General features: G+C 57.7%; 1 protein-coding gene across 4 annotated transcripts in view; it reads right to left on the bottom strand.

Annotated features, from left to right (window-relative positions):
- The window catches only part of EXD3 (exonuclease 3'-5' domain containing 3), a 39,371-nt gene that overhangs the window by 10,578 nt on the left and 9,572 nt on the right, over positions 1-19,221 (bottom strand). For 3 of the 4 annotated variants that reach the window (XM_058159120.1, XM_058159122.1, XM_058159123.1), the window contains exons 9-19: positions 19,017-19,090; positions 18,889-18,927; positions 15,730-15,896; positions 14,956-15,094; positions 14,433-14,646; positions 13,630-13,739; positions 13,104-13,302; positions 12,645-12,814; positions 12,265-12,435; positions 11,580-11,633; positions 11,199-11,330 (exon numbers count right to left, since the gene is read on the bottom strand). In XM_058159120.1, the coding sequence (XP_058015103.1) occupies positions 11,199-11,330; positions 11,580-11,633; positions 12,265-12,435; positions 12,645-12,814; positions 13,104-13,302; positions 13,630-13,739; positions 14,433-14,646; positions 14,956-15,094; positions 15,730-15,896; positions 18,889-18,927; positions 19,017-19,090 (1,469 nt within the window). The remainder of the gene's footprint in view (positions 1-11,198; positions 11,331-11,579; positions 11,634-12,264; positions 12,436-12,644; positions 12,815-13,103; positions 13,303-13,629; positions 13,740-14,432; positions 14,647-14,955; positions 15,095-15,729; positions 15,897-18,888; positions 18,928-19,016; positions 19,091-19,221) is intronic. The other variant, XM_058159121.1, reaches the window with a different exon arrangement.

Raw genomic sequence — 19,221 nt, 5'->3', positions numbered from 1 at the left:
TTGGTCAGCATGGGTGAGCCGGGGAGGGGAGGGCTTCCCAGGGAAGTGCCAAGGGCTGCTGTGAAACACCAAACTTTGGGAGAAGCAGAGGGCACACACGCATCCCCCTTGTTTTCACACCCAAGTGAGTGAGTGAGAGCCCATTGGTGACACCAACAAAGGCAGTTCTCAGCAGGACTGGCGGGGAGCAGACAGAGCCTGATGGGACTGACACTTGCGGGTAGGAGCCCCAGGTCCAGCAAGCAGCAGACCAGAACTGGTACCCAGAGCCTTGGGAAGCTCTGGGACCTGGAGGCTTCCAGGCTGCTCCTGCTGTGGGGAGAATCTGGCAGGGAAGGGAGCCTCCTCCACAGGAATGTCTTGTTGCCCAGTCGACCCAGGGCGAGGTGGGAAGCCAGGGAGCAGCCCTCGAAGGGGTGGGGGCTGCTTACTTCCCCTCTCCTCAGAGACCAAGCTGTGGCTTCTGCAAGAGGCATGCAACTTCGATAAGGGGACCCACCTGGGGGTAAGGGTAAAAAGGTAAAGGTAAAGGTTCCCCTCACACATATGTGCTAGCTGTTCCCGACTCTAGGGGGCGGTGCTCATCTCCGTTTCTAAGCCAAAGAGCCAGCGCTGTCTGTAGATGTCTCCGTGGTAATGACTCAATGCCAAAGGCGCATGGAACACGTTCCGTGCACCTTTGGCATTGAGTCATGCCGGACACATGACCACGGAGACGTCTTTAGACAGCGCTGGCTCTTCGACTTAGAAACCTTCCCACCAAAGGTGGTCCCTATTTTTCTACTTGTATTTTTTACATGGGATATTCCTTATCCTGGGGGTATTGCCTGAGAAAACCTGCCTGGGGGTGCACCTGCTGTTTTGCACTGGGGAGAGTCAAGATGGACGGCAGGACGGGGAACACCCAGCCAACCATAGAGCCAAGCAGGGCCCTTCCGGCCAAGTGTGGAAGATGTTGCAACCGGCTTTGCAGAGATCTGAAAGTTAGCAGCTGCTCAAGGTTCTTCAGGGCCCGATTCACACCGTCAACTGCCCTACAGTTCTATGGTTCTGAGTCCAGAGAAGATCCAGGGGATCTCAGAGCCTTCCGGGGGGAACCAGAGGGTCCATGGGGCAAGCACAAACCCCACAGCCAGGGGGCTTCCCCCAAAATAGGGAGAGAGCTTCAGCCACTCCAGAGTGAGAAAGAGACAGAGCGAAGGAGAGACCCCCTCCCTCCCTCCCAAATTAATCCCTTTAAGTTAAACTGTTCGGTAAACAGACAGAGGACGAGGGCAACCCAAGGATTTGGCCACCAACTCTGGGAAGAGGGCCAGGCGGCCCCAGGAGCTCAGAGGTCGCTGGGGCCAAGAGCAGAGGGCTTAGTGGTGGAGGACCCATGGGGAGGGGAAAAAGGCAAAGAGGGAAAAACCCCTTGTGGATCTGGGGGGAGGGGGTCCATTATGCCTAGTGGCTCTTGCCATGACCGAAGGGCCTACCACCTTCTCCCCACAGATGGGACTCCGCTAACCAGGCTTGCCCTTCTGCCTGCCCCACAAATGCTCGTCCCTTCTTCAGCCCCACTCTGCCTGGCCTGGATCCCACCTCGATGCCCACCCAAGTGCCAGTCTCCTTCATTCCTCCGCTCCGTCTGCCTCATCTGCCCTGCCGGGAGCCAGGCTTGGGAAGTTTGCGCCCTGACTGCGAGGCAGGACAGAGTGCCAAGGGCAGCTGGCAGGGATGGGAGGGCACTGCTTAGCTGGCTCTCCAGCTGCCGCCGTGGTTGCTGCCTGTGTTCCCTGCCTCTGGCCATGCTCAGTCGAATGGGGACGCCCCGTGCCCGCCTGCAGTGGAGGGGGGCTTCCCTGGCCAGGGAAGTGGGGGGGGGAGAGGAAGCGCCTGGGCCAGGCGGACATGCTTTTGAGCAGACGGGCCCCCTGGGAGCCGAGTGTGAGAACCTGTCGACTTGCTAAGCAGTGTGGGAAAGTGGGGGAAGGGCAGGCGGCTTTGAGCAGCAGCAGGGAGGAAGAGGAGAAGGCGGCCGGAGGAGCAGCAGCAGCAACAGCCACCACCACCACTGCTAGAAACACACACACACACACACACACACACGCAGCCTTGGAGCTCTGTTTGGAGGGAGAGGAGGGACCCTGCAGCTTTTTGTTGCAAAGGGGGCAGAGAAGGGCTTGAATTTGTAGCAACCTGATCTCTACAGCAGCTCCTGCCGCCTGCCCCCCACACACCCCGCACAGTATAGCTGGGGGTTGAATCTGCATCCCCTCTGTGTGTGCGCGGAGGGAAAGGAAGGCAGAGGGAGTGGAGCTCAAGCCAGAGGTTGCCTCTTGCTTTGCCTGCCTTCAGCCCAACCTCGGGTGTCGGGGCGGGACCCCAAACCCCCAGGCGCAAACAGCCCTCTGGTGAAGGGAACGTTTGGGGCAGTTCAGTTAAATCAGAGGAAAAGCTTTGTGTCCCGTCCCCCCCAGAAGCCACAGCACACACACGCACACACACCCTCAGCCCCAAAGGTCTGGCCAGGGGCCCGGTCGTCCTTGCTGGCCCCAATCCCGCTCCACGCGCTCGGCTGGAAGGAGGAAGAAGAGAAGCCTGATTTTCTGACTCTGTCAGGTGCTTCCCTTCCGGAGGGACTGACGTCACCTCGGCTGTGAGAGGAAGCGCCCCCACCCACCCAGGATTTGGGGCCTGACCGATTTCACGGGCACCCCTTCCCCTCTGCAAAACACCCCAAGGGCTGGTGCTCCATGCCAGGCAAGGGAAGAGACCTGTGGGGGGGGGTTGTTTCTACGGAGTGCAGACAGTCACTGAGCTGGTGGCAGCTCAACACTGGCAAAGGAAGAATGTGAGCCGCTTGGGGATCCTTGTCCCGTCCCCCCCTCAAACTCAAGAGGGCACCAGGAGGGTGTGCAACCCTGGTCCTCTCTGCCCCAGTGAGCATCTCCCCATGGCTGCACCTCTGCCCCGGGTCTTCCATCTCTAGACAGGGAGGAGGAGGAGGAGGGGAAGTGGCTGCACGGTCCCTGCCTGAAGCCCCAGACGGGTCAAGACGCTGCAAATGGGCTGCCCTCCAAAGAGGTTCACGGGGGCCCCTCTGCAGGAGCTGCTCTTGGTCTAATGGAAGACGAGAAGAGGCAGGGCAAGGGCTGCCTCCTGATCACCAGGAGCTCCGGAGGGAAAGCCTGCGGAAAACAGACCGCCTTCTTCCATGGATGCCAAGTGCCAGGGCTGGCGTGAGAAGTTTGGCCCCGGGATGCTCACTGTGAGGAGGCGTGGGAATCCCTCCTCCTCCTCCACTGCAGGAGGCAACCTGAGGACACCTTCCCAGCCTTCTGCTGCCAGAGGGAGGGGCTCCCTTGGGCAGAATCTGCTCTGCCTCTGCTTCCAACCTCCTCCCAAGGCAGGACCGGCCTAGAAGTGCAAGGGGATGGCCCAGGGGGCGGGGGGGGGGCCCAAGTCTCCTCTCCTGCCAGTTTATCTGCAGGGGCCCCTGCAAGCAAGTACCTGGCAGGGCAAGACTCCTCTGGCCACAGGAGGGCGGGGGGGGGCACAAAGGTCTTGCAACCACTCAGGGAAGTCTCCCATTTTCAGGCTGGGACTACTAGAGAAATCCAGGTGAGAAAACAGGGTGGCAGGCCAGGGAAGGAGGGGCCTTGGGAAGCTCCTCCCAGGGGGCCCAACATTTAGAAGGGTGAGGAGGGGGAGAAGCCCTGTTTAAGACGAAGCTTCCCAGCACCAGCGGCTTCTACAAGCACTTTCACAAAGCTGCCTCTCAAATCCAAACTCCCCTTTCCCCAATTAAAGTCCCAAAGGCCCCTCTAGCCAGCTCATCCATCAGGGGCCGCCTTTCCACCCAAAAGCAAGGGGAGACCCCTTTGGACAGCCGGGCCTTTGGCTTGGGAGGATTTGGGGGCAGCCAAGGAGAAACTGGGGGAGTGCAGGAATCACCGCCTGGGAAAACCTTCCTAGAAGCTTGTAAAGAAATGCAGCAGCTCCCCACCCAAGGCCCCCCCCCTCTGCCTGCTGCTCTGTCCCCAATGCTTTGGGCCTCTCGTGACCCAGCAATTACAAGTGTGGGAATGAAGGGGGGGGGGAGGCTGCTCCCTTCTGTGGGCCTTGCTAGTAGACAAAGGCCTGGGAAGCCCAAGGGAGAGGGGGGTAGGCCTGGCCTTTTGAAAAGTGAGGGAGGGAGGGAGGCTGGCTGGCAGCAAAGAGGAGGAAGCCTTCTCTCCCCTCCTCCCCCCTGCCAACTCCAGCCCACCCTCCCTGCCCCCAGGCTGTATTTGCCCCAATACACAAAGCTAGGAGAGCAGTTTTTGCCTCCAGCCAATCCAGCGGAGGATTTCCCAGCTAGAGGAGAGTTTCTACAGATGGCATCTCTTCCTCTTCGAAGACCCCCTAGCCCACCTTCTCCCACCCGCCATTTCTCCAGGCTGACCTAAACCCAACACTCACCCATTGGCCTTGCAGGGCAGACTCAGAAGCAGCAGCCTGGCCCCCAGCCACTCAGCAAGAGGCTAATTTGAGGGTGGAGGGCAGAGCTGATCAGAAGAAGTAAAAGCTGGGGGGTGGGGGGAGCCTTGAAAATAGCCATTCTGTGGTGCCACTGTCAACTGTTCACATTTCAGTATTTAATTCCCACCTAATCATCCCAGCTCCTTTGCCAGGCTCCTGGGGGGGGGGGGGAGGCAGCATTCCTGATGGAGGGCCCAGGCTTCCACCTCACTGAAGCTGCAGCGGCTGCACCTTCCTCCATCACAGAGATGCAGCAGTGGGTGGAGGGTCCCTGCCGAGATGGACTGGGACTCCCCTTGCAGCCCTGCCCAGTGCCCACCAACCTCTGGGCCCTGTAATCTTTCTTCCCCCATTCAGGCCCACTGACCAGACCAGACCTCTCTCCTCCAAGTGCCAGGCAAGCCTCACACAGCAGCTGCCCATCTTCCCATCCTGTGAGGGGTGCACCTGGCAGGCAGGGTCCTGCCCACACAGCTACCTCGCATGCCGCAAACAGTAAGAAGGCACCCCAACAATCCCCCCTCCCTTCCGAGACAGGCCCACTCTGAGTGCGGAGGGCCCTCCCCGATTCACCGGGACTCATGGAAACGGGGCAAGCTGGATCAGACCCCAGGCGGCTCCATGGGGAAAAGCTTCCAGGCGCATTCCCAGAGTGCCCTGCTCTCCTGTGACTTGAGCTAAAGAGAGAAGCGGTTCTGTGAGAACATTTCAGAGAAGGCCAAGCCTTCCGGAGTGGAAGCAATTTTCCGTTCCTTTTATATCCTTTGTGCTGCACGGGAGCAGCTCCGGCCCTTGGCTTTACACACACACACACACACACACACACACACACACACACCATTGTCACCCCTCTAGCTGAGGATGACTCCTGAACTCAAGTTCAAGGGGAGGAAACTGGAAATAACTGCCCTTTGCCTCCCAGCTCAGCGGAGATCCCTCTGCTTGCAAAGGCCTCTGCCCAGCTCATCTCATCTCATCTTAGCAGTTGCCTCTCCCTGCAGGGAGGAGTTCACAAAAGCACCCCCCCTCAACAGGTGATACTGCCGGGAGCCCCAGCTGGCCCTGGATCCCCCAAAGCCAGCTGGGGTGGGGGGTGTCTGCACCTTCCTGGTGTTTCTTCCCCTTATAGCAAACATTTTGATTCATAAAAAGCTATTTGGGGCTCCTAGAAACTTGCACTTTGCCCTCTATGTGACCCTTTGGCTGCTCTGCCCCTGAATCCCACCAACGGGGGGGGGGGGGGGGGAGCTCCTTTGCAGTGAACAGGTGGGGGGGGCACAGCAACTGCCTGCTTCTCACCCTGAAGTGGCTAATACCCCCCCTTCCACCTCCCCTAATGTAAGCTTTCTCCCTAATGAGCCGCATAACATCCTGACGGATGGAGATAAGAGCTTTTCCAGCCCAGCAGAAGCGATAAGGAAGGATGCAGAGCGGCTCCTTCTGGGATTGGGGCCAAGGCGCCCAGGCTCCCTGCTCAGAGAAGCCTTTCCTGCCCCCCAGGGACTGAGACCCCAGAGCGGGATGGAGAGGCTACCTGAATGGACCAGGAGTGGGCTGGGGGATGGAGAAAGAGCAGAAGAGGAGGAGGAAGGCCCAGAGCCTCACCTGCCTGTAACCGCAGTCCATCTTCAGGAAATTGAGGACAACCCCCACGCCCACCCCCACTGCGAGTGCCCGGCTCTTTATGGCCTCAGCTGTGGGAAGGGCGAGGGAGAAATGCCCAAAAGGAAGAGGAGTTCCCCTTGGAAGAGTTCCAGATTCCGCATCTCCTCCACATCCTCCCCTGTGTTTATGCCTGCATCCTCTCCCCCCTTTTCAGGCCTTTCAGCCCCCTCCCTCCCTCCTTCCCTCCACCAGAGCACCATGTCGCCCCCTTCAGAGCTTGCTGGCACCAGCAACCTGAGGAAGGGAGCGCGGATGACCACTGCACTGCCTGGCCTTGGATCCAGAGCAAACGGCCAAACTAAGTTGGACCCCCTGCCTGGACGCGAAGTCAGATGCCTTGAGACGCTCAGCTTGCCCTGAAGCCCTTGGTCTGGGTCCTGGAGTGGTGGGGGGAGCAGAGGACACAGCCCTTGGGCCCCAAAGGAGCCCTATACAAGGGAGGGCCCCTGCTGGGGCCACAATGGATTTGGGAAGGCCACTGTGCCCAGCAGGAAACAGCCACAGGCCCTTCAGAAAAGGGGCTCTGAGGCAACCTGTGCTTGAGCCCCGGGCAGGAGAAAACCTTAGTGCTGCCTTGGTCCCTGCACGCCTCAAAGTGGCTTGTGGGCTGGGCTGGCATCACCTCCAGGCTCCTCCAGGGAGCCCACCTCCCCTGCCGGGCCTTCCCAAGGTTCCGAAAGAGCTACCGAGGCAGCGGGCGCATTGCTGTGCCAGTTGACCGCTCAGCCTCACCAAACAGGCTGTGGCTTTATTTGCAACCGGGGTTTTCTATTATCACGGAGGGAGATTACCCTGTCATCAGCAATGTATCCACCCTCCCCACCCGTTCTTGGCATTTGCCAATGGCCAGATAATCCTTCCAACGGAGACACGAGATTTTCTTAGGTCAGGGAGAGACCGAAAGGTTAATCTGGCCCACAGCAGGCAGGGACGGAGGAGGGAGGCCAAGCCCCCCCCCGCCCCCTCAGAGGCAGAACTGCAGGCAGAGGAGCCTCCCAGCCAGCCCACTGGATCCCACTGGATCCCACTGACCCAAAGTGCAGTATACACCCCCCCCCCGCCCCGGCAGCTTCACCTTTGGAATGGGGCTCTACTTTGCTTAAAGGAGGCCAGTTCCTCGGCCGCTGCCCCGGGTGCCGAGCGCTAGATGTCAGTGCCACCAAAGGGGGATGTCTTTCTGGGCCCAGAGGAGCAGCCCTTGCCACGGATTCCCAGCTGAGGCTAAACAGCCGACCTCCCAGCCGCTTCCTCACCCTGCGGCACATGCTTGGTGCCCGCCCACACCTGCCTTGGCAGCAGAACCCCCGTTTTGGATGCGACCCCCTTTCTCCAGGGAGGAGAAAGAGAGCCGGGTCTCCACAGCCAGCTTCCCAGGGTCGCCTAGGAAGAGGCTGGAACATTCCTGGCCATGCTAGGCAGCCCCCAAGGGGCTTGCCCAGGGATGTAGCCACTGAAGCCCCCTTGCCAAGCCCTGGCGGGAGAGAAGCAGCTGCCAGCAAAATGCCCCTAGTGCCCCCAGCGTGGTTTTGCCTGGCTTTGGGGAAAGGCTGCAACTTTACCCACAGGATGAGGGTTAAGCGCTGGCAAACCCCCCCCCCCAATTGTCTTTCCTGTTTCTGAGTTGCCCACATATTTTTAGCAGCAGCACAACAGCCTTTTCCTTCTCGTGCAGGGACATTTCCATGGTCCCCCTCCCCCCCCATCTTTCTCTTATCACTGACAGTGTATTTTTAGCGTGAGAACTCTCCCATGCACAAACAGATCACGGAGCAGGGACGGGCCCTGGAAACTCGGCATGTGATCCATTCAGGGAAGAAGGCGCCCAGCACTGTGGCCCCCAGAAGTGGCCCCGAGGCACACAGAAGGGCCAACTGAGTTGATCTCCCCAGTACTCCACTGAAGTGAGCCAGGTGGCTGACTTGCTGCCCCCTTTGCCTGGCAGGTGCACGAAAGCTCCTGGCTTGCCACCCGATGCCCCAGCCCTCCTCCCTGTGGGCCCTAAACAGGGAACCTGGAGCAGAGCCAGCAGGAGCTGCCTCGCTCGCCCCGGGTGGAAAAGGCACCTTTGCCTGGGCCAGCCAGTCCAGGGGACGCTGCGGACTGACCACTCTGGGTATCTGAGCAGCTGCGTGCCAAGCGCCAGCGGCCCTACCGCAGGGCCCAGGAGCAATGTAGGCTCCGGTTGCTGTGCTATCGTGAGAAATCTTTGCCTTCTAACAGCCCTCCTGGGAAATTGGCAGGAGAAGGGAAGGCCAGACTGTGAAAAATAAGGATTGCAAGGAATCTGGGGGAAATATGAAGAGGCTCTGGCTGGCCCACTGGGCAGGAGGGAAGGAGGCCTCTCTGCTGCCTGCGAAGGCCAGCAGGACTCACGCAAAGGTAATTCAGCATCAGAAGATCTGCATGGGGTTGAAAAGCCGGCACCAGAACATTCAAATGGCAAAAGAGCAGCCTGGCCCTGCCAACCTCCCTTCAGGGAAAGACCACGCCCGACCGGTCTCTGTCCTGCCATCTCCAGCCCCCCCCCCCCCGCAAGAGAGCAGAAGGGGGGCTCTCTCTGCCCCAAGGGCCCTGCAGATCTCCCGGCCTTTCCTTCATTCCAGAGGGCGCACAGGGCCAGAGGTTGCAACGCAGATCTGGCTGGCGGGAAATGGGGAGGTGGGGGCAAAGCAAGACCCCTTCCAGAGACACTCCAGCGAAAGGGAATGGCCACACCCCAAGTCTGCACCCTCAAGAGAGAGCAACTCCTGGGCATGAGGGGCGTGGAAGACAGGAAGCTGCCTGGGTGCCAAGAAGGAACCTATGGGGGCAGAGAGACCCATAAGGCCCAGCTGGGGGAAAGGCTGCTTCCATGACCCCGCCCCCCCTCGAGTGGCTGGGCCACCTCCTCCTTCTGATTCCAGCAGGCAAGCAAGCATCGGAGTCCAAGTCCTCAGATAACCAGCCTGGGGGGAGGGAGGGAAACACACCTGCCAGCTGCCCTTCTCAACCTGGGAAGTCCGAGGAGCTGTTTCCCATAGGGGGAGGGGACAGATCCATGGCAGGAAAGACCCTACCATGTTCCCAAGGATGGGAAAGTGTTGACTTTCCAGGGAAGCCACCTTCCTTCCTTCCTTCTTGGCAACTGCATTCTCCAAGAAAGATGGATGGGCAGGGAGGCCTCAGCAGGAAAGGCCTCGGAGGCTGTCTGCAGAGAAACACCAACCCAGATCTGGCTAGTTCTAAAATGCAGGGAAGCCTTAACTCTTTGTTCCGTCCCAAAACACTTTACCTGGGCTCAGGTAAGGTGAGACGTAAGCAGGCCAGTTGGAAGGCAAAGGAAGGCCATTCTGAGCAGGATGAGGAAAGGAGTGCATTTGCCCCCCTCACTCGATCAGACGGGGCCGCAAAGCAGTGGTAAAATCTGTACCAGTTTACTACCGGTTCGCTGGCTGCGCATGCGTGCTGGGTGTGCGCATGCGCAGTGCGTACCACGCACCAAATGCGAGGTGCACGTGTGCGCAGTGCACACCAAAAGAAGGCATGGGGTAAGTAGAACAGCGCACGGGGAAGGGGGTGATCAGCTGAGCTGCATGATCGTCAGAGCCTTTTTTTTTTTTTTTACTTTTAAAAGCATTTTTTTTTTCAACCTATTCGGTTGTAAAAAAAATGCTTTTAAAAGTAAAAAAAAGGCTCTACGATTGCGCGGCTCAGCTGTGATCGTCAGAGCCTCTTTTTTTTTTAAGTTTTAAAAGCATTTTTTAAAAGAAGCGGCAAGTGGGAAAGCGGACGACCGGGCATTGGGGGGGCTGGGGTGGGGGGGCAGGGATTTTTGCTACTGGTTCTCTGAACCACCCGCCACCATCACTACTGGATCGGCTGATCTGCTCCAAACCGGGAGCATTTCACCCCTGCCGCAAAGGCTCCTCTCTCCCTCCATTTTGGGCTCCACAGGAGAAAGTCCAGGCAGGGCTTGTTAGGGAAAAGGACAAGGTGGGGGTGGGGGGTGTCGTTCTTCCTTGGTTGTGACCTTCATGCTCTGCTGGGTTTCTGGAGATACTGAGATCTTGGCAGGAAAACAGACCGTCTGTGGGAACCAGGCAGCCGCCCTCTTCAAGGTAGCTACCGCTGGCGAGATCCCAGCCGGGGTCCAACTGGCTTCCCCCCCCCCAGCTCTTTCTCCCTCTTCCTTCAAGAGGATCCTGCGCAGAATGCAGAGGGAAACGCAGCAGGGGATTCTCTGCTGTGGAAAGGAGCCTGCCTGAGCAAGCCCCTCGCCTCCACCTCACAGCCGCTCTCTGGGGATGAACAAGTCCTCAGGAGCCCCCATTCCCACTACACCCTACATACAAGAGGGACGGTTTTGCCTGGAAGGAAGGTGCCAGCTCTGGCCTGCATGCCCCACGGCCCTCCCTATGTAGGTAAGGGAAGGAGATGGCCTCCCCAGCCCCTCCCTCAGATGCAGAAATGCTCTGGGACCTCTGCAAAGGGCAGAAGGGTTACACACACCCCACCCCCGCTTTGCTTTCCCTGGCGGATAAATACAATAAAGAGACGCCAATGTGCGCTGGACAGAATTCCACAGGAAAACCGAGCCTGAGGCCCATTCGCAGCCACGCTGAATGACTTGCACCGAGACACCGGAGATCCACCCTCCCCCGCCTTGTGCTGCCCGTCAACGTTTCACTCCCCTCCAAGCCACCAGGAGGAAACAGATTTTCTCCACAGGCCGAACAAGTCGAGAAAGGTGCTCCTGGAACCCCACTCCTTGCTAGAAAGAGGAAACAGCTTTGCAAGCAAAAAGGATTCTCCCTAAGTCGTTCCTTTTCTGTGGGGCTGAATTGCCCTCCTCCCAGCAGACCCAAAAGGAACTTCCCGAAGGACCGCCTCGCCTTCTTCAGATGGCCACCTGCTCCCAGAGGAGAGGGGCTCTTGCCCGTCTGCTAACTGCTCAGTCCCCCACCCCGGTCCCACAAGGACAAGGAGACCAAAAAGCGCCAGAAGAGACCTGGGAAAGGGCCTGTCGGAGGAGGCTCTGGCCATCTTACCTGGCAGCGGCTAAAAACATCGGCCAAGGCCACCCGGACGTTGAAGTGCTTCAGGACCTGCAGGGCTTGGTCCCTGGCCTTCTCTGAGCAGCTCACCGAGAAACACCGACCTTCGCCCACTTGGGACCGCAGCTGGGCCAAAGCAAGAGAGGGTCCGGTTGGGAAAAGGTGGTGGGGCCGGGAGACCATGCTGCGACTGAGAAAAGCTGGTGGAGGAGAGGAATCGCTCCTGACTGAAATCCTGGCCTGGCCACGAAAGGGGAAGGGACAACCACTAGCTGCCACAGGAGAGAAGTCGTTACGGTGCCCAAGGGGAGTTACCGAGGGACGGAGGAGCTCAGGAAAAAAAAACCCTCTCCTCCCACCCCTCTACGCACTCACCGAATGAAATGGAAGGCCGGAGGTTAAAATCACTCGATTCTCTTCCCTGGCAATCTGGAAAGGAATCAATAAAAGAGAGACTTACTTTGGGCAACCCTTCACTTCTGGGGCAGCAGTGGGAAACCTACTGCTCTCTTCCCTTCATCTAAGTGGGACCATAAACATGACAACCCGCCACCCCACTGCTGTGCCCTCCACCTGCAAAGTCCCAGGGTCACCCAAAGCCATTGGAGTCAGGGACATAAGCCGGAGGGAGGGCTGGCGGCTACTTGCAGAGAGCTTCCTGCTCCACCTGCCAGACCTCATCAGCCCCCACTGAGCCAAGGAAAAGAGCTGGGGAGATGGGGGAGGGGGCGGAGGGGGGAGAGAAAGGATAAAGGGCTCGTATCTTTGATTGGCCAAGCATGGCTCAAAGCCACGGGCCCATGTGGTAGCACTAGGAAGGCAAATTGCCCGGTCTCTATGGAAACAGGAAGGCAGAGGAGGGCGTGGCATGAGTGAGGGGGCCATGGTTGAACCAAGCTCATCTCTGCCTTCAGCCTCAGATCTTCCGAAGGACTGCAAACCGCACTCCTTTTGACCGTGGAGGACTTTCCTGCAGGTTGAACCGGAGCCCAGGTTGCTCTGCCAGGCCCAGGGTGGGGCCCACTGCCACCCGAGAAGACTTGGCCCGACGGCCACCAACCTCAGCAGCCCTCCGGTGTTCGTCATCATTCCCCAGGATCCGAACATCCACCCCGAGGCAGCGTAGGGATCGTCCCAGGCCCTGCAACATGTTGTCGCAAACCACACGGAAGTCTTGCGCCAGGATGCCAACCGAAGCCCTGGGGGCCTCCGCCAGGACGGATGCTGGACTCTGTAGGGGAAAATGGGCCCGTCCAGGGTCTAGCCCCATTTCGCCAAAGGGGGGACTTGGTGCTGAACCCCTTCGCCATGCAAGAACCCCAAAGGGGGAAGAGAGCCCAAAGCATGGCTAGCTGAGGGATGGGCCCAGCATGGGCCCAGAGATTCAGCAGCCCGGAGCTCAGGTGGCGGCCTCCTTTCTCTGGCTTCGGTCCCACACACCTCCTTGACCGTGGGGGGGGCTTCCTGCTCCCTCCTCGGTGGCTTCCTTGTTTTTGCCTTGGGGCGGCTGGCTTTGCTCATCATCCCCACCATATCGGAGCTCAGGCCGAAGGCAGCTGGGTCCTTCAACAACTTGGCATGCACCTCCAGCAAGCAATAGGCATCACAGGCTGCAGAAAGGCACCACAGTCAAGGCTGCTATCACGTTGGGCGTAGCCTTCCACCTTCCTCTATAAACCTACAACAGCCCTGCGAGGTGGGCAGCGGCAACTTGTGGGGCAGAGAAGCTGAGGCAGAAACAGAGTGCCTGTCTATAACCGCACAGAAAGCTCCCTGGAGGGAAAAGGCTGGACTGTCTCCCCAGGCAAGCTTTTGAAGGTCCCCCTACTGCCACTGCACCCCACTAAAGCCCCCTCTTGGTCTGCCTGCTCAGCTCAAAAGGGGGCAAGGGAGCCAGACCTGCGTAAAGGATTTGTGTCTCCCGAAGGGGCCTCTTCTCCCAGTTGGACAGCTGCTCTGTCTTGTTGAGGGGTCTGCCCAGGACCTCCTGCACCAGCAGGCTGAGCCCCTTCTCGGGGAGCCTGCTTCCCCAGGCCTTGTCCTTCGCCAGCCAGGGGTCCAGTGCTGGCTGGCAGCTCTTCTTGGAGCGCTTGGGCAACTGGAGGAGAAGGAAGGAAGGAAGGAAGGGGAAGACGAGAAGGAAGGATGGAAGACAAGAAGGAAGGAAGGAAGGAAGGAAGGAAGGAAGGAAGGAAGGAAGGAAGGAAGGAAGGAAGGAAGATGAGTTGACAGCAGCATCCTTAACCCTGAATTTGGGCCAAGTCATGGGGAAATGCATTTCCTGGTTTGGAGAGGCTGAAATATGGATCAGGCTGAAGGGGCTATACAGCATTTATGAAAGAGAGGGCCTGATCCGCTCAACCCTGGTGTGTGGGAGGGGCAGTGGGTTCTTTCCCTCCATGGAAATTCCACTTTCTCTCCTGACCTTTTGGTGTACCAGCTGGAGGTCCAGAATTCCACAGAGTTGCAGGTCTGCATCTCTGGAAATCTCACAGGTTGCCATGAGGTTACGCAGGTCTCCTGACATCCCGTAGCCTGCAGACAGACACAAAGCCTGGCTCAGGTTTGCCTCCAAATTCGGCTGCCCAAAGGAAAGCCTGGGAACCCTTAGTTAAGGCCACACCTGGAATACTGTGTCCAGTTTTGGTCCCCACATTACAAAAAAGATGTTGAGACTTTGGAAAAAGAGCAAAGAGGAGCAACTAAGATGATTAAAGACCTGGAGAGAAGAACATGAAGAACGGTTGCAGGATTTGGGTTTGACTGGTCTAGGGAAAAGAAGGATTAGAGGGGACATGATAGCAGTCTTCCAGTATTTGAGAGGCTGCCACAAAGAGAAGGGGGTTAACTTATTTTCCAAAGCACCTGATGGCAGGACAAGAAACAATGAATGGAAACTCAACAAGGAGAGAAGCAATCTGGAATTAAGGAGAAAGGTCCCAACAGTGAGGGCAACCAACCAGTGGAACAGAAGTTGCCTTCAGAAGTTGTGGGTGCTCCATCGCTGGAGGTTTGTAGGAAGAGAATGGACAGCCACCTGTCTGAAATGGTTTAGGGTCTTCTGCTTGTGCAGGGGATTGGACTAGAAGACCTTGAAGGTCCCTTCCAGTTCTATTCTGATTGATTGATTGAACCCTCTCAGTCAGAAAGCGGGAGATGCGTAATTCTGGTAGAAACAACACTGGCCCCACTGAGGGGCCCAACCGGGAGGGGTCCCATACCACCTGCCTAGTTTCACAATGGCTGGGTCGGCCAGGAGAGTCTGGAAGAAGCCGCAGACTGCAGACCGCGCCTCCTCTTCTCCCTGCCGGAGCAGCTGCAGCATGTCCAAGAGGAAGACGTGGCCCCAAATTGCCAGCTGAACAACCGAGACCCGCGGCTTCCCTCCAATGGTGCTGAACGAGGGGCGCCACTCCATGTCGATGCCAACGACTTGGCCAGGCTGTGGATGAAGGACAGTGGGTGGGTTATCTGGTGAGCCCCGGGCGCTGCCCCAGAGATGCAGCTGAGGAGGAGGAGCTACAGCCGGACTCCCCTCTGTGGGGGCCCCACAGAGCTTTGGAAAAGCATGAAGTTTCTTCAGCCCTTCCCAGATGTTGGGGTGGGGGTCTCCCCACTTGGGCACTTCAGGAAAGGGCATCCTTGGCCACCAGCCCGGATTAAGTGACTCAGTGAAACTAGGGAATCATCCAGGGGCTATTTAAGCCAAGAAAAAAGCCCCACAGCCAGAGGAGGAGAGGGGAGTCCTCACCTGGAGCACCTGTTCCTGGCACGCCATCACCTCCTCCCAGGTTGATAAGAAAAGAATGCCTGCCCTTGGCACAGGGAGCTGATAGCACTCCTCCTTCATGCTGTCCCAAGCACTCGGGGTCTGCTCTGAGGCATCGTCCCTGGGAGGGGGGTTGCAGGAGGGGGGCTTCTTTTAAACAAACAGAAGGAAGACATTCCCCACACTCAGAAACAAGTCCCAGAGCAAAAGCGGTGGCAGAAATTGTGTGCGGCCATAAGCAGCATTCAGAGGTGGCCGAGGCGGCACCCAGGCCTTGCAGGTGGGGGCACCTTCGGTCGAAGGATGTGGTGGAACACAGCGTCCTCCTTCCAAGAAGCCATTTCTGGAAACGCCCACCCTTTTAAAACAAAATTAGCCGGCTTCTTTTTTACCTTGCAAGTCGGCTTCTTGATTTAACTTGGGAAGCATCCCAACTTGGTGCTCCCATCTTCACCACTTTGCCCCCTTTCCTGGAGGAGGAGGGCCTGGGGATGCCTCAGACCTACTGGGGACTTCCTTGGCTCCCCTCTTGTTCCAAGTCTAGGAGACGCGGAAGCTGAGAACACCCCACCCGCCCAGAAGGGTCCCTCTTGGAGGGGCTGGAAGCTGCAGCCCAAAGGCTGGAGAAACGAGGCCGACTCAAGGAGAGGCGTTTCTGGCAGGCCTCCTAGCCCAGCATCCAGGGAGCCTGTGGCTGATTCTGCTGGCCACACACACACACACACACACACACACACACACTTGCTGTCTCACTACCTCTCTGGGATGGCTGTCTCTTCCATCCTGGCTGCCAAACCAGGTGGCAAGCTGTCCCCAAGGAGGCTGTAGTGCTGGGCCCACTGGGCAGCAACCCCCAGGCCAGCGTAACGGACCAGGAGTTGCACCAGCTGCTCTTGCAGCCACCGGTTGTCCTGGACGATGCCCTGGAAAGCAGGGAAAGAAGAAAGGGATGCCGGTGGGCCGGGAGGCAACCCAGTCCCACCCACCTCGGGCCATTTGGGAGGCAGACAAGACCCAAAACTGCCCCGGGTCAGGGAAGGCAAAGGTGAAGACCGCCTCCCTGGGCGGCAAGATAGGCATTTTTGGAGCTACTCCTAATGGGAGAGCTGTGGACCCCCCAACCCAGCCATGGGGGAAAGGGAAGGTCTTTCTCCACCACTTTTAGACTTGCCTGCCACTCATTTTACTTTATGCTTTTAAGGGAAACTCTGTTTTAGTATTTATTGTTTAAATACTTTCCTTAAGCTCCCCCAGGCCCCCAACAAGCACTCCCATATTCTTTGGGAGGAAGAGCTGCCGGGAACATTTGTTGTTCATCTGCTCGTCATCTTTTCTCCTTCCGCCTTTCTGTGTGGGATTCCCAAGGAGCAGGCAAGCCTGAAACTGGAGCCTTTCCCACCGTTCCGGTTTTGTTTTATGGGTTCGGCACCGGAGGCAAAACACCGGCTGGGCCACATTCCTCTCTCCAGCGACAGAAGACAGGTAACGTGTGGGAACCTGGCCTGTTCCCTGCAGAGCCGCTGAGACAGCAGGGCTGCTGCAACACGGGGGAGAAGCGCCAGCTGGGGGGCAGCGTCCCCTCCTGTCCTGCTCAAGGCACGCCAAGGGGGGCGTCAGGCACTGGCTCCAAGCCAACAAGCCAAGCGGCCTCTGGCAAAAGTGAAAAGGGGGGGGGGAATCCAGGAGGAGGAAGGTGGCTAATGCAAGGAAAGGCCGTCCCATCCAAAAGAGTGGCTGAGGGGACCTGCAGACCCCCTGGGGGCTTCAACTCCCCCCCCCACTCCGCAGGCACCACGGCTTCGGCCAGAGCTCCGTCTGACTGGCTGTTTTCCAGCAGGGGGGGAGGGAGCTTTCTCTGCGTAATGTCACTTCTCCCCTGGCAACGGGCCTCCTTTCCTTTGGCTCTGCCCCAGTCCCTATTCCTCTCTGGGGCTGGGGTAGGGTGGGGATGGAGTCTGCAGCCCCCTGGCCACTTTTCCCCTGGGGCCACTGAGTGATTTATCCCCACTCCAGCAGAAGCGCCACCCCTCAGGTGGCTGGAGGCCTCAGGAATGAGGCCTGGCAGCTCTCCCGCCCTCCCATTGGGCCCAGCGACAGGAAGCTGCATCTGCGCCCACCTGCCCTGGCAGGAAGATGGAGGCGGCAGCAATGGGAAGCTGCCTGGGCAACACAGCCCATCCGTCCTCCCCCCACCACAAGTTGCTGTCTGCAGTGGGGGCTCTGTACAGCCTGCTTGCTATGGCCCATTTAAGCTGAGGAAGAGGATAAGTGGGCGGTTCCCCCATTAACAGAAGCAAGGTGGAAGACCCAGCATAGCCCTCTCCCTGCTGCTGTTGAGCTGCCTCGGTGGCTGTTGTACTTTTGGGGATGGGGATGGGCGGGTGGGTGGGTGGGAAGCAGATGCCTCCCAAGTCCAGCTCCATCCCCCTGGAGCTACAAATAAGCTGAAGGCTGGGCTTTGGCATTCTCTAAACAGCTCTTGGGTGACAGTTCTTTATACCTATCTGAGGCGTCTACCTGGCTGCAGGCCAAAGCAGCACATAAGAAGTTTGCAAGGGCCTTAACAAATGGAAGGCTTGTCCAGAGGAATTTTCTTCCTCTTTCTAATCTCTCTCAATGCCCTTCTGTAAAATCCGCCAGCGCTCTTCAGTTGGGGAGCCCGGATGCTTCAGAGGGCAGACTGAATGCGCCCAAACACTCACAGCCTGGCAGTGCCTCTGCATTCCCCTCCGCCCATCATTCACACCTTCTGAAGGAAGCAGCGTCCTCCGGTCCTTCCCATTCGGTACGGCTGACGCTCTCCAAGGTGACCTTTCTAAGTCTACGCTCACATGGCCGCTTTGGAATAATCACACCATTGGACAATTTCTGTTGAACCCACTTCAAAATGCAACCGAGTCTAATGCAGATGACCCCAACCACAAAACGAAAACCTAGAACCAGTGGGATTACTGTGTGCCCAGACAGGGAAAGATGCGACACTACCTACAAGGCAGGAGTGAAATGCTCCCGGTTCGGACAGGATTGCCCGATCCGGTAGCGATGGCGGTGGGTGGTTCAGAGAATGGGTAGCAAAAATCCCTTCCCCCCCTTTTCCTCCCCCCCCCCCGCATACCCAGCTGAGCCACGCGATCATCAGAGTTTTTTTCATTTTTAAAAGCATTTTTTCTTCGGCCAAAGAATGCTTTTAAAACTAAAAAAAGAAAAGCCTCTGATGATCGCACGGCTCAGCTGGGATTGTTAGAACCCTTCCAAAGCATTTTTTCTACAAGCTCTTCAGCCGAAGAGGCTGTAAAAAAATGCTTTGAAAGGGTCCTGGCGATCAGGCAACTCACCTGGGATCGTCAGAACCCTTTCAAAGCATTTTTTCTACAAGCTCTTTGGCCAAAGAGGTTGTAGAAAAAAATGCTTTTAAAAGAAAAGAAAAAAGTTGGGCACGCCCACCCAGTCACATTACCCCCTCCACCAAGCCACGCCCACAGAACCGGTAATTAAAAAAATTACATTTCACCCCTGCTACAAGGGTGAAGGAACAACGGTTGGGAAGGTTGGCAGAACCTGCTGGAATGGGTAACTTCTCCGATTAGAGAAAAAGCATGACCTACATTTATTGCACACCGGAAGCCTCTGATGGACTTCTCACATAAAAGTGAAGGTGTGACTTATGGTTCTGATGAGTAGAACACAGGCGTTTCTCCTGCTTCGGCACAGGGGACCCGAGACAGATGCCACCCCCTGCCTGCAATGCGCCACGGTTGGTTTCAACGATCCCCTAGAGCAAGACACACAGCTCTACCTGGCAAACCGCAATAACTGCTTGGCACCCAGCCTGAACCCAAACCAAGCCAGCCACGTTACGGTCTCTTGGGCATCAGCCACAGAGACCTACGTGGCTGGGAGCAAAATCACACTGACCTGGATGTGATCTGCCCAGTTTTCTTGCGTCATGGATTTCTGTAAGAGACGTTGCAAAACAATGCTGCAAAGACACTGGACTGGAGCCTCCATGGCCTTTTAATACTCTCCCCCTTCCCACCACATACCTCAACAAATCTCTTATGCAGCAGGTATTTCAACGTGCCCAGGTGTCGCTGGTTGAGAATATGGGGACAAAGCACTATGGAGGGGGAGAAAGGATGGGTCAATGGAAGCAGAGAAAGGGACCAAGCAGGGCTCACTCTACCATCTGCCCAGGCCCTTCACCCCTGCCCTGTGCTGAACTCTTTTAAGGCTCAGAAACTGGTGCTG

The sequence above is a fragment of the Ahaetulla prasina genome, chromosome 16 (genome assembly GCF_028640845.1).
Source record: "Ahaetulla prasina isolate Xishuangbanna chromosome 16, ASM2864084v1, whole genome shotgun sequence".
In the NCBI taxonomy this organism is placed as follows: Eukaryota; Metazoa; Chordata; class Lepidosauria; order Squamata; family Colubridae; genus Ahaetulla; species Ahaetulla prasina.
This window is presented reverse-complemented; position numbering and strand designations above follow the sequence as displayed.